The 14,208-nt window shown below is 40.6% G+C and overlaps 2 protein-coding genes across 4 annotated transcripts; one reads left to right on the top strand and one right to left on the bottom strand.

The window, feature by feature from the left end:
• The first annotated feature begins 190 nt into the window (after positions 1 to 190).
• On the top strand, positions 191 to 3,564 carry cdkn2d (cyclin-dependent kinase inhibitor 2D (p19, inhibits CDK4)). Of its 3 annotated transcripts, none has more exons than XM_058403850.1 (3): positions 191 to 379; positions 819 to 987; positions 2,749 to 3,564. In XM_058403850.1, exons 2-3 carry the CDS (start codon positions 847 to 849, stop codon positions 3,118 to 3,120), a joined length of 513 nt encoding a protein of 170 aa, XP_058259833.1. In that variant the 5' UTR covers positions 191 to 379; positions 819 to 846; the 3' UTR covers positions 3,121 to 3,564. The 3 variants fall into 3 exon arrangements, with proteins under 3 accessions (XP_058259833.1, XP_058259832.1, XP_058259835.1); XM_058403849.1 differs by having other exon boundaries at positions 193 to 374; XM_058403852.1 differs by lacking the exon at positions 191 to 379 and adding an exon at positions 385 to 497.
• Positions 3,565 to 7,051: 3,487 nt separating this feature from the next.
• On the bottom strand, positions 7,052 to 14,025 carry si:zfos-323e3.4 (volume-regulated anion channel subunit LRRC8E). The gene is made up of 3 exons (XM_058401906.1): positions 13,817 to 14,025; positions 12,313 to 12,458; positions 7,052 to 9,595 (listed from the first exon to the last, which is right to left on the bottom strand). Exons 2-3 carry the CDS (start codon positions 12,451 to 12,453, stop codon positions 7,307 to 7,309), a joined length of 2,430 nt encoding a protein of 809 aa, XP_058257889.1. The 5' UTR covers positions 12,454 to 12,458; positions 13,817 to 14,025; the 3' UTR covers positions 7,052 to 7,306.
• Between the last annotated feature and the right edge of the window lie 183 nt (positions 14,026 to 14,208).

Genomic DNA, 14,208 nt, shown 5'->3' with positions numbered 1-14,208 from the left:
CGTCCCGGGGGTGCAGAAGGATCCTTCTCAAATCGCCCGCCGTCTGCGCCCTTCATTCTGATTGGCCGCAGGCGCAGTTACCATGGGGATACTATAGCAACCGCACGTGCACTCCGCCCCTTTTACCAAATATGGTGCGTTTTGGCCGCGTTTGTAGCTTCTGATTGGCGGAGACTTTTTTCTCCGTCACCGCTTGAGAAGTCACGATTAGAAATTTTGTCACTGTTTTTCCAAGCGCGCAAATTAAAGGTACTGGCGCCCAAGGAACTTTGTTTGTTTTGATGATTTCATTTAAATATTCATAAACATTATATAAGGAGGCGATTAGGAGTCCGCGACTAACGGTCGGATAAACAGCAGATTAAAAGACCTAGGTAAGGTAAGGCGACACGGCTTGCTTGCTGCGTTAAGCTACTTTCATTTCCCTATTCTTTACAAAAAAAAAAAAATTCAAAAACGCTCCCAGACTACTCGGGATTATTCTCTCACTTTCTGCTGTGAGTTTTTCTCTCTTTCACGTCAATGATATTCCGTTTTAATTCCCTTTCCCCGTCGCCCTCCGTCGCTCCGTGTTTGACAGCTAATCGAGTTATAACCTAGTTTATAACACTGCGGGTAAACAAGTTAGCCTGTTAGCTTAGCGCGAGCTGTCCGCCGGCATTTAATTAAAGGCGCTCGAGACCTAACAAAGCGCACCACTACAATACAAAAGAGCCGCATTTTTTTTGTGGTTATTTCTCTCTCTCTCTCTCTCCCTCTCTGTCATGTTTCGATAATAAAAATAAAAACGCATCTACAAGGTTGTATTTTCTTTGAAGGACCGTCATCATAATATCGGCAGTGATAATGGTGCTGAGTGAGAGCGACGCCGGGAAGAGCCTGACCGCGGCGGCGGCGAGAGGAGACACGGCGGAGGTGCGCAGGCTGCTGGAGGAGAGGAGAGTGCACCCCGACACCAGGAATGAATTCGGCAAAACAGCCTTACAGGTAACGCAGAACAACGACATATCAACACACCGTTCACATCTATCCGTATTTACGTAATAATTCATAGATAAAAAAAAAATATCGCAAGTCGAATCACGAGGGATCGTGATATGCGGTAATTAGTAATGATGACGTCATGGCACAGAGGCGCTTTACAGTACTGGTATAATCTATATTATTTATTATAACTTTGGCTCAATGAAATATTTACGCACGCACGCACACATACACACACACACACGCACACACACACACACACACACACGCACATAAATATATAAAGTGATGGATTAAGTGTCCTGCAAAATTAATATTTTTATTGTTCTATACACATCACATTACGATGATGGGTTGTCAGTGTATATATATATATATATATATATATATATATAGAGAGAGAGAGAGAGAGAGTCTATAAATATCAGAAATAAAGCTGCTTAAGTTATAAAAGTGATGATCTACAGTGCTGTGTGTATATAATATAGTATACCATTACATATTGTTAATGAATATTTGTCTGTAGAATTGTATAAAACAAGTCTTTCCAGTCTTTCCTAAACGTACAAATGGCTATGTGAAAGCTGATTGTGATGACATTGTGTAAAATGGTTGTAATGAAGAACGGCTGCCCAACCCTTACCGGGTAGTTCCAGCTTTGGTCGCGCACACCTGATCCAGTTTATCAGGGCCATCAAGTGGCATCTGAGTTTAAAGAGTCAGTGTTGTTGGTATTTTACTATACAGGCTGGTAGCTCTTCAGGAATGAGGACAAACCCACATGGTAACTGAATGGCTTATGAGTTGACTGTAAATATTTAGCACACAACAGTCCTGCCTGGCCTTATTAGTGCATTTACATAATATACAAACAGTATACATTCACAGGTATGGATATATATTTGATCTCTAAACATACAGTTGTTCCAAATAAAGGTCAAAGAGCACAGCTTCACCGTGAATCATGGTAAGGTTGCATCAGCTGCTGTTACTTCGGGTGAAATGTAAACTTGACTCTAGGGGTTTTAGTAAGTAGTAATTAGCTTGTAAGTAGCTATAATATTTTTGAATATTATAGAATATCCACCTAGTTTGACGCTGAGTCCCAGTACAAGTCTTGAATTGCATTATCATATTCTCAGTGAAATATATAATACTTGGCAAATACTCTATATTGCCAAAGGTTTTGGGACACCCCTCCAAATCATTGAATTCAGGTGGTGTTTTTTCAGGGGTTGGACTCGGCCCCTTAGTTCCAGTGAAAGGAACTCTTAATGCTTCAGCTTCATACCAAGACATTATGGACAATTTCATGCTCCTAACTTTGTGGGAACAGTTTGGGGATGACCCCTTCCTGTTCCAACATGACTGCACACCCGAACTCAACCCGATAAAACATCTTTTAGATAAATTAGAGTGGAGACTGCAAGCCAGACCTTCTTGACAATATCATTGCCTGACCTCACAAATGAGCTTCTAGAGGAATGGTCAAAAATTCTAAATTCTAAAACTTTCGGCAATATAGTGTATGCCAAAAATATACCATTATGGTGCACTATCGTGTCAAATATACCATATTAATTTCACCCAAATACTGATGCATATGGGATAAAATATGATGGGGTATGCTGTTATAGGAAAGTAATAGTGTGGGGTGGTAAGAATCCAGAATTCAAGTCAACTATTCAAGAGGAATGAGGTCTTTAAAATGATAATTTTTTTAGTACGGGGGTATTTAAAGACACTGTGCCGTGTTCTTTGCAGGTCATGATGATGGGTAACACCAACGTTGCTTGCTTGCTGTTGGAGAACGGTGCCAACCCAAACATCCAGGACCGTTTCGGTATCACCCCGGCCCACGACGCTGCCCGGACAGGCTTTTTGGAAACATTGTGTGTTCTGGTCGATCATGGCGCCTCGGTCAACATTCCCGATAAATCTGGTGCTCTGCCCATTCACATCGCCATCCGAGAGGGCTACAGAGACGTGGTGGAATTCCTGGCACCACGTTCGAACCTCGGCCACCAGGACACGCGAGGGGATACGGCGTTAGACATCGCAGAAGCCTCGTGCACACCAGACATGGTGGAGCTGCTGAAACGGCAGCTGGAATCCTCCCTGGCGTTCCAATCATAGAAAATTTAGGTATAATTGTGAATTATAAGCCACTCTAAAGGGCTAGAAGCCCACAAAGAACTTTTATTTCTCATGTTCAGGACTAGCATACATTACTACAGTTCTATGTTTATTATAGTTTATTTCGTCGTTTTAGTTAGACAGTTAATACTAGATGAAGAATGTAGCAGCAGTTTTGCACAGAGCAAAAAACTCTTTGCCATGCACAATTGTAGAACAGCTCTTTTTTCATCCTTTTAGAAGCGAAGTTACATTTACTGCACGGGTTTGTGTAGAAAACTTGAACTGTTAACCAATTTTTTAAAGAAAAAGAAATCTCATGAAATTACTGTTGCCTTTTCTCACCTAGTGAGACTATGCAACATGCACTGATGAATTTGCATGATCATTTGCTTAGTTTGTATTTGTGTGTGTGTGTGTGTGTGTGTGTGTGTGCGTGCCTGTGTGTATAACACTTTAGCATTTTGATGTGTACATAGCATTTTATGAAAAGATCGATTTATTTATTGACAGATTGTAAATAGTTTTATGTTTTAATGTGGGATTTCTGATGTTATTTATAAAGGTACTTATTCATATCCCTCTTCCCTGACCCTGCAAAAATGTACTGATGTTATGGTATTTGTTATTACATGAATTCTTTGAAACACAAATAAATTTTTAAACCTAAAAGTATAGACGGTCTGTTGTATGTGGTGTGTGTAAAATTCCAAATCCTTTTACCACAAGAGGGCTCTATTCACAACGCAAACCTGAAACTTTTGTGCTGAAAAACCTTTAAAAAAATTCTCTAATTAAATCAGGACTTGAGACTATAGAGTTGATTTGGAGTTTTTAAAACTTAAAATGAATAATTGGCCAAAAATGCCCTCCCAACACTCAACTGGTGACCCGACGTCACACTAAAGCAGGAATTCCATAAACGTTTTTCTGTGAACAAAACTACACACTGTTGACAAATGTCAGCAGAATGATGCATGATGGACAGTGCTGATAAACCAGATAAATACTTTCCCACTTTTGTACCTTAACAAATGCTCACCTTATGTGTGTGTGTGTGTTTGAGACCAAGGTGAGTCAGCAAGGACGTTTATAATTACTCCATAGAGGAATGTGCTTTACAGTACAGGCCTGATAGCGTGCCATCACTCAGGTAGACCACAGAATAAAGCACTGGGAACAGGAATCTTATTTGTCTGCAACGTTGCTGTTTAAAGGACACCAGCACAATGGATGTTATTGTTGGCTCTTCTGCTTTAAAGCCAAAAGACTAGACTAGGCTGCCTGTTGCATTTTGTAACACGATCTCCAGTGGCATTCATTCAGATCTCTTTCTGGTTGAAGCTCCTTTTGCCTTAACTGGACAAATAAAATGTGTCCAGATTACTAAAGGAAAATTTCCACCCTGAACAAGTTGCATATTCAGTTGATGGATAAAATCCTCAGTTGACTAAATGTCTCCAAAACATCTTGTTCTGTTTACACTTTGGTTCATGGAGTTAGACGTCTTGCTCAGTGGCACCAATGGGAATTCATCAAACTGATGCAGCAGTGCTTTAGTCCTCAGAGAGTCAGCTTTAGAAGTCAGCACAAATATGTCACGTAGCTGCATTGCTGTCTGCATTACGCTGGATTTCTCATTGACATGATGGAAAATGGTGAGTAGGAAAAGCAGCTCATTTTTTTGTGTGTTTTAAGAGCTAACAGCTAATAACAGTTATCCATTATGACAATAACAATGTCCCACTATGACATCTGACCAAGGATCGCTAAAGAACCCTCTAGAGAACCTTTCGTTCTGTTTCCGTATATAACAGCACAATGTTTCCTAGAGTAAAGCTTTTAAGAAGCTAAGAACCCGTAAAAGTCCCGTAAAGAACCTTATTTCTGTGAGTGTACATTTAGTGTTTATTATTCAGATTAATTAATTAATTAATGCTTATTCAACCTACTTAACAGCTTGGCGAATGTGGCTATTTTTTTTTAGCACCAGAAACAAAATATAGTCGTGTTTAAGGCGACCGTCTTGGCACACCACTAGAGGGCGCCATTCAGAACACTGGGTCTGATTATTTTGGTTATATCATAGAAACTTGTTCCAGCATGTGAGTCTTTTTCAAGGACGACAAAAATAAAGTGAGAGGACAGAGGATTATGTCACTGCATGCATTCAAGGGGAAATTCAGAACACATTACATAACACTCATGCATAGGTTTTCAATTTAAATAATGGCCTTGTCTTGTATTTCTGACTTTGTACAAATCATCAGCTTGAATTTTAAGTTTGAGTTTTAAGCAAGCGAGTGTCTTATAATCATGACTAGTTGCTTGTTTTGTTTAACAAAGCAAGAACATGCCATAGTATCACACCCAGCTATGACTAACACTAATCATAAAGAAAATTTGCTTTTCATATATCTGACTTTCAGACCATGATATCCACAGGACATGGGCAGAGACTTAACCTGATTGGCTAAAACTGGTGATGTGATTGGAGCAGACTCCCTTTAAGGTGGAAATGTCCACTTAGGCTACGTGAAACCAAAAACTTTAGCAAGTGGCATCTTTAGACTCATTAGACAGCAGTATGTGATCCAATGCCATTTATTTCAATATCCCTGGGGTGTTGATCCAAATATTTTCACTAGTTACTTCCACTATTATTTCGAAATGAACTTTAGAACGAATTGCACACTACATGCCAAATGAAATCATCTGTGTAGGCACTTCCGGCTGCAGGTAATACCTGCTGCAGGTTACATCTTGTTGTTCATTCTTTTTTCAAGGGCTAGCTGAACTGCATTCCAGTACTTGGCTGGTTGTCTGATTCTATAGCATGTACCTAAATGGTTTAGGAGAAGATTCTGCAAAATAGAAGAAATAGAAATAATTTGTCACATATACATTACAGCACAGTAAAATTCTTTCTTCGCATATCCCATCCTTGGAGGTTGGGGTCAGAGCACAGGGTCAGCCATGATACAGTGCCCCTGGAGGGGAGAGGGTTAAGGGCCTTGCTCAAGGGTCCAACAGTGCCAACTTGACGGTGCTGGGGTTTGAACCCCCAATCTTCCAGTCAACAACACAAAGCCTTAACCACTTGAGCCACCACCGCCAGCTTGTCCAATTTTGCATGTTTGTGTTGCCGAATATGCAATTTAGGGCAAGTGGAACTATACAGGTATATGGCCGAAGGTATGTGGAAACCTGGCTTTCCCAAAGCACCAGCAATCTCCACTGTTATTCAGTTGAGCAAGCCTCCCTGCTCCAGGGGTGCTGTATCATAGCTGCCCCTGTGCTATGGCCCCAACTTCCTCAGCTGGGATACACAAAGAAAAGAATTCCATTGTGCTGTAATGTATGTGTGGGGATAATAAAGGCTTCTTGCCCCCAGTTCTTCTAACTTTTGCCCCAAAGCATGTTTTTGTATCCTGTAGCATTAATATTTCCCTTCACTAAAACTAAAAGGACCAATCTCGTTTTATCATGACAATGCCCCTGTGCGCAAAGCAACACGGTTTGCCAAATTTAATGTGAAAGAACACGAGTGTCCCAATCCTTGATTGCAAACCCAATGAATACTTTTGGGATGACCTGGAACTTGAAGCCAGGCCTTCTCACTTGACTCCAGTGCCCAACCTCACTAATGCTCCATTTTGGTGAAGATTCATTGTTCGAAGATTCATTTACACATGCAACATGATGTACTAAGCTTAAAATTTCCTTTAGGAAGGATGCCCAGAGACATGCATTAAATAAGCAGAATTCTATTTTGGAGAAAAATGAAACCGTTCACTAGGTTTTAAAACGGTCATTATGTTTCTTGAAATAATGATTTCATATAAATATACTAATATAATGACCATATATAAAGTGTATAAAAACATTTTTTTATTTCAAAAACAAGTACAAATGTTTTCACTTCGAAGGCACTTGAACACAGCAATGAAAATAAATAATATCCACCATTTCACTGCTTAAATCTGAAATGCATTGTCTTTGTGTCAAGACTGACTAAGATTTATTTGAAACATTTTGGTTTATGTCCCACACAAACAGGTAAATAAATACAAATAAATTAGTCAGACCCATGATATATGACATTTCAACCAACTTTGTATATTTCTTTGTTACTGAAGATGTTCCGCTTTTTCTAATTCATCTCAAATGTGCTTGTGTCTTTAAATCACCTCTCCTTCATTTTGTCCTTTACATACGAAGGTAACATATCAATCAGACTGTCCTCTATGATGAGCCCACTCAACTTCAACAGGTTGCAGTCACCTAACTCGACAGGCAAAGTCTCCAACCTGTTGCCCTTTAGTTCCAGACACACCAAGTGAGCCAAGTTCCCAATCCTCTGAGACAAAAAGGCAATTCTGTTATTCCCCAGTTCAAGGGTCCTCAGCCTCTTACAGGAGAACAGCTCCTCCGGGAGCACTTCCAGTGAGTTGTAAGCTACAGAAAGATGCCACAGACTCTGCAGGATGCCAATCTCAGGAGGCAGCGAGGTGAGTTGATTGTGGGAGAGATCCAGGTGTCGAAGCTTGGTGCAGTAGCAAAGGTGAAGCGACAGCTTATGGATCTTGTTCCAGCTCAGGTCAAGTGTCTCGAGCGAGCGCAGTTTGTTGATGTGTTCAGGGATGTAGCGGATGGAGTTGTGCCATAACTTGAGTGTACTCAGTCGGCGGCAGTGCTGCAGGCTGAGGATTTCCTCCACAGTGGTAAGCCTGTTCTCCTTCAAATCCAGCTGTTGCAGATTGGTGAGGCTGAAGATAGCACTGGGGAGGCGCTCCAGTTCGCAGCCAATCAGCTCTAGAGTGGCCAAGTTTGCTAACTTCTTCAGACTGCTGAAGGAGTGCAGCCTGCTGCCCTCATTGTGCACGCATAACCTTAGCAACTGGCCACCTACATCCACCACACTGGAAGGAATCTTAGCAAGTTTACCACGCAAGGTCAGAACACGAAGGTTCTTGAGCTCCCGCAAGGTGTCTAAGGTAGCACCACGATGGAGGTCATTGGTGAGTGGTCCACTCAGGTGGAGCTCTTCCAAATTTGTCAGAGTATACATCCACAAGGGGACCTGGTCTAGGTTGTCAAAGGTGATGCGGAGGACTTTCAGGTTCTCTCGTAGGTAGGCGAGGGCTTCTAGTTGAAGTCTGGCAGGACAGTGAATGAGGGAGATCTCCTGTAAAGCTGAAAATTGAGTCACTGTGCCAGGAATGATCACATTATTGACTTGTTCCAGCTTCAGAGATTCCACTTCAGGTATATCAAACACAGTGCTGGGTAGACCTGGCAACATGAACAAGTGCAGTTCTAAGCGGTCGCTGGCATTCCTTACGAGACGTGTGCGGAGTTTCTTGATGGGCCACTCGTGATTGAGGTTCACCTGACTCAACCTGCTCTCACTCACTTCAGAGAGAAATACAGCAAAACGTTTAGAGTAGAGAGGGTCGTACTGATCGCTCAGGTGCAAGAGGAATGCAAAGTCATTTTTTACATCAGGTATGTCGTTGATCCCTGTTTCCAGACGCACATGCTCAAAGGAGTATGCTTTCAGTGGCCGATGGAAGAGCCAATAGAGAGAATAGATGCATAGTAGCCCATACACACCAACAAATCCAATGTAACAGTAGGCTAATTTTGAGAAGAGATGTGCCTTGTTGTTATTACAGCAGAACAAACTAAAACCAGTCAGGTCAGGGGGCACTCTGCAAGTCACAACAATCTGAATATTTGGCACAAGGAAAACACTATAAATAGTTATGATGGCAAATTTTAGAACCTTGAGTGATGTCTGGAGAACATACATGTGGTAGAGGAGATCTGCCTCTTCTACATGAGTCTGAAATTTTCTTACTTTCTCAAACAGAGCCTTGGCTTGCTCGCCTTCCTTTTTGTCCAAGACAGAGGCAGCATGCTCAGGCTCCAACACATTTGTCTCCCGGTCAGACACAATAGATGTAGAGCGAATAAAGGCAGCAGATTTGTCCTCCTCATCAGGACTGTCCACTGCAGATGCTTTTGCTGTGTAATTTTTCTTCCACGTGACCATGTCTTCTCTTTCCTCAGATACCTCACTGATTGCTCGAGTGGTCCAGGGGGAGTCAAAGCACTTCCCCAGGATTGACACAAACAGCTCGATCTTGGACGATGTCCCAGGGAATTTGAACCAGAAACTGCTTGCGACCATAAAGACCATAGTGTGGATGACCACCAGGTAGGGGAAGTACTTGCCGTACCAATGCACTGCCCTTTCATAGCAGAAACTGTTTATAAAGATGTACTGGTGAATGTCCAGGTTGTTTTTCCGGCCGAACACCTCTACAATGTTTGGGGCGATGTTCTTGGTGATGGCATGCTCCCATAGGCTCTCGTTCTCTCTGGGGTTTTGGAGGTAGCTGCAGTCCATGCTTTCATCGGAGTCTCCAGTAATGCGATCAGGGAGACAGGAGATCTTTTCCTGTGTCAGCTATCAAAAGAGAGAGAGAGTTGTCAGTGACCTGATACCTGAAACAAGTCATATCAACACATTTATCATATATCATTCCATTTAATTCTACCACAACGTTATTGCATTCTTAAATCTGAAGTTGTCTCACACCTCTGACAGTATAGATCTGGCTGTAATTCAAAGATATTTAACTAAGAAAAACATATAATGGTTAATTCTGTGAAGCAGTAACTCAGTAACAGTTTCTAGTTTCTCAGTAACATGACTAGCTCTGTCCTTTTGTCTTATTAACTTGAAGACAGAAAACCTAAAGGCTGGTAAGGGTTACGGTTATTTATAGCTGTTAAAAAGTAAGTGATAATAGGAACTAACCTTCCTCATGGGCAAAACATGCATGTAATGATAAACCGTTAAAAAAATTTAAATTATAAGAAAGTTATAAGAAAATTATCTTCAATATGCATTTCTTTTTTTATTTCTTACATACATCTAAAAGTGAATTACTTCATTTTATACCTTTTCTGGAATTGTAATGGACGTATATTGTTAATACAGCCACACTACTGATTAACACTATTGTTACTCACAGTACTAGTCTGCTAGCTGACGATGTTAAAACCTATTTTTATTTGATTCAATTTTGAACGCAGAACCTAACAAATCAATTCCTAAAAATATATAGTTTTCATTTCTAAACTGTAAAATGGTGCAATGGCTGGCACTCAGTATCATGATACGCTACAAAGTATTGTGAAAACATCTTTACGTATGGTAAGCTGCTACTGTCTTCTCCTATCGCACATCCCTACAAGACGCAATTCAGCCAGCAAGCAGCATTTGAAACCTGGAACAAATGACTTGCAACTCTCCGTTTCTGCAAACGCAGGAATGTTCGGAAATAAAATAAATCTGCCATACTCCATCACTTGGATGGAGCAGGCTTATAATAGCTAATATAAGATTGTATGAATGAAATATTAAGCCCTAGAGAGCGTCTAATCCAATTCTATTTGAATCTAGGTCAGGACAGTGCAAAAAAAACAGGCAAGACGGTGATGCCTTACATGCATTAGAAGGTCAGTCTCACCAATAAGAGCTTATGAATAACATTAAAATACTGGGAGCAGAAAATTTTCCCACAAATTACAACACTGATGTGGCTTAAAGTTGTTTATATTTCAGTTTTTGTCCCACACTCTCTCTCACTTTTTGGCTTTCGTTACTTTATTCTCCTTTGTCTCTTGCCAGGCCACCTCTGTAAATAATTTGTTCAGAAGTGGTTAACCTGGTTACATCATTACAAAAACTCCAGTCCAGCTCCCATAGTAAACACATAGCTTTAACCATTTCACATGAAAGCAGAAAAATAGTCAAAGTGACGTAATACGAGTACACGAGAATGCAATGAATGTGCAATTATAAGAGTAATATAAACCACAGATCCCACTGTTTTTTAAGGAAATCAGTGCATGCCTATGTAACGGGTCTTACTGAAAGAAGGTCATAGTAGAATGACTCACATCTGCCAACATGTTGAACCTTAAAGTCAACAGTACAACCCTTAAAGGCGCCTTTCTGACTGACTGGCACATAATCACACAAACTGCTGTTTTGAAATATTAGAAGTAAAAAACTTCAAGTGCTGTTAGAAACTAATGGCTGGTTAATTTTAAAAGGACGGTTATGCTAAAATGAGCTCAAACTATTCCAGTCCCCACCAAAGAACCAAGAAGTACATGACAAAAATTCAGAATTGAAAGAAAGCAATATAAGCAAGAACAATTTAACTAATCAAACTAAAAACAATCTACATTTTGACAGAAATTCTGTTATTGAGCCACTTGTCTAAAAGAAAGACAAAAGAAAGAAATTTAGCTAGACTGCAGCCATGATTTAATAACTACACTATATTCCCAAAAGTTTTGGGACACCCCTCATTGAATTCAGGTGTTGTGTTTTTCAGGGGTTGAGCCCCATAGTTCCAGTGAAAGGAACTCTTAACGCTTCAGCATACCAAGACAGTTTGGGGATGACCCCTTCCTGTTCCAGCACCAGTGCACAAAGCAAGGTCCATAAAGACATGGATGAGTGAGTTTGGTGTGGAGGAACTTCACAGAGTCCTGACCTCGACCTGATAGAACACCTTTGGGACGAATTAGAGCGGAGACTGCAAGCCAGGCCTTCTCGTCCAACATCACTGCCTGACCTTACAAATGCGCTTCTAGAGGAATGGTCAAAACACACTCTTAGATCTTGTGGAAAGCCTTCCCAGAAGAGTTGAAGCTGTTATAGCTGCAAAGGGCGGGACAACTCTATATTATATTCATGTGCATGAAAAGGCAGACGTCCCAAAACGTTTGGCAATAGTGTGTTTAAGATATATGCAATTTCAGGGGAATAGAGTATATGCTGTAATATCCTCAATTTAAATAGCTTAAATGGTCAACTGTGAACCTCACTAATATTGCAGTGATTTTTCTTTGACATTTTTATTAACAGGTTATTAACAGTTCTGAAATGACTTTCAATTCCCCTTGTCTTACACTTTATGATTGCTGATAACCAGAAGGGAACAAACCTGTTATTATGCAATGGAAAAGTGAATCTAATCTATGAATACTATCTGAATGATTAAACAAAACACATGGTCACATGACTCGCTCTCTTATCCGAACTGAAATGCACGAGCAATGGGGAGGAAGTATAAATGCATGTGAAAGGTGATGGTTTTGTACCTGCATGGTGCATCCAAAGACACCGATCATTAGCATGGCGATGCACAGGTACTCCGAGAAGACGTCCCACCATGGCTTTAGAACTCGGAACCGCGGATTTTGTTCCGTGGCAATGTTTCGGAACTCGTTCACCGGAATCATTCTGCCTGTCAGACGGAAAGACATGATTTAAATGATTTAAGCTTAGTATACCTCAATATGAGGTACAGATAAGATAACACTTTCCTGTTAGGAATCTCTGTAAATCTCAGTATATTTTACGCAAGTTGTTTTTTTAAATATGACATTACAATGAACAGTCTTTATTTAAGTTCAGGAAGCAATTCAGTAAGAATATGTGAATTTTTTCCAGAACAAGAGCATTTTGGGTGGAAAAGAGGCTTGTGTAATGCAAAGGAATGCTGTCTATCTGTTAATTACAAAAAGAAAACATGGTCAAATACCATTACCATCCATTAGAGTGGAATTACTGGTTTTCAAAGACTGGCAGTGTTCAGTAGAAGATTCATTCATTCATCCATCCATCCATCCATCCATTCATTCTCAGTAAGAAATTCAACCTCTGGACATGTAAATAGTGTGGGTGAGGTGGGATTTCATCCCGAATGGAACAACAGTTCATCACAAGGCACTGTGCACACCCTCATTCACACTTAGGATCAATTTAAATGATCCAATCCACAGAAACATGTTTTCGGGAGGTGAGACGAAACCTGGGTGAAACCCGGAGGGAACCTGGGCGACACCCAGAAAGTCACGGTGAAAACATGCACGGAAACTCTGTACAGACTGTAACTATAGCACAGCATTGGTTCACATGTACTGTATAATAGCTCGGTAGCAATATTTACCATCCATCCATTATCTATACCCGCTTTATTCCTAATTAGGGACACTGGGGTTTTGCTTTTGGGCAAAAGGCAGGGGTACACCCTGGACAGGTCTCCAGTCCATCACAGGGCCACATATAGACAGACAACCACACACACAGTTCAGAATTCATCAACCCAATGTACATGTTTTTGGACAGGAGTACACCCACATAGGCACAGGGAGAACACGCAAACTCCAAACAGAAAGGCCTGTTCGAACCCGGGATTGAACCCAGGACCTTCCTGCTATGAGGCAACAGTGCTAACCACTAAGCCACTGTGCTGCCCACTAATATTTACCATCAGTGAAATTTCACATGTACGGTATAATAGCTTGGTTTCTTTATTAAAAAACTTACATATTGCCGCTTTAAGCAAGTGATGCTGAAATGTGAAAATTTACTCTATACAATAAAGATATCCTATTTAAAATAAGTCACAAGAACACTACCAGAACACACACAAAATATACTACCAAGAAACCACAGTTATGGTCCAGGGATAGTGTTGTTTAAGTGTATATATATTTCTTCAGAGCATCAAGTAAATCTATACTATATCAAGTAAACGACGCCTCTAACGTTGCTAAATGAGATTTAATAAAACACAACAATCCTCAATGATCAACTTACCTGCTTTTTCTCACGTGTTCACCATTTTCCCAAGTCCCGGTGCCTTCATCTAATTAGTGCTGCTCCATTTCTGTTCTCTCACTGAGTCTTGGGGACCGCCGCCGGCGCTATTATAATTCCGGGTTGCCAGATTGGTTTCGATGGCTTTATAACCCAGTCTCGTTGCCAAAATTGACACGAGCTCCGTACAGAACGGTAACAAGTGTATACTGATGTATGGATATACATAGTAGATATATAGTACCCAAAGGTACTATTTCAGTACTAATTACAGTTATAAATTGAGTATAACTTTATTCTTTTAAACCAAAAAAATAACTGGCAACCAGGGTGGTTATGCATGAACAGTAGGTGTAGCTGTGAGCTACGGATACCATACGTTTTTACCTGTT

This window comes from Hemibagrus wyckioides, linkage group LG11 (assembly GCF_019097595.1).
Source record: "Hemibagrus wyckioides isolate EC202008001 linkage group LG11, SWU_Hwy_1.0, whole genome shotgun sequence".
Lineage (NCBI taxonomy): Eukaryota > Metazoa > Chordata > Actinopteri > Siluriformes > Bagridae > Hemibagrus > Hemibagrus wyckioides.
Note: the sequence above shows the minus strand (reverse complement) of the source record. Positions and strands in the feature narration are given on the sequence as shown.

Coding starts and splice junctions, on each gene's coding strand:
- cdkn2d (XM_058403850.1), top strand. CDS start 847: ATGGTGCTGAGTGAGAGCGACGCCGGGAAGAGCCTGACCGCGGCGGCG. Junction 988..2,748: donor TCGGCAAAACAGCCTTACAG/GTAACGCAGAAC, acceptor TGTTCTTTGCAG/GTCATGATGATGGGTAACAC.
- si:zfos-323e3.4 (XM_058401906.1), bottom strand. CDS start 12,453: ATGATTCCGGTGAACGAGTTCCGAAACATTGCCACGGAACAAAATCCG. Junction 9,596..12,312: donor TCTTTGGATGCACCATGCAG/GTACAAAACCAT, acceptor CTCTTTTGATAG/CTGACACAGGAAAAGATCTC.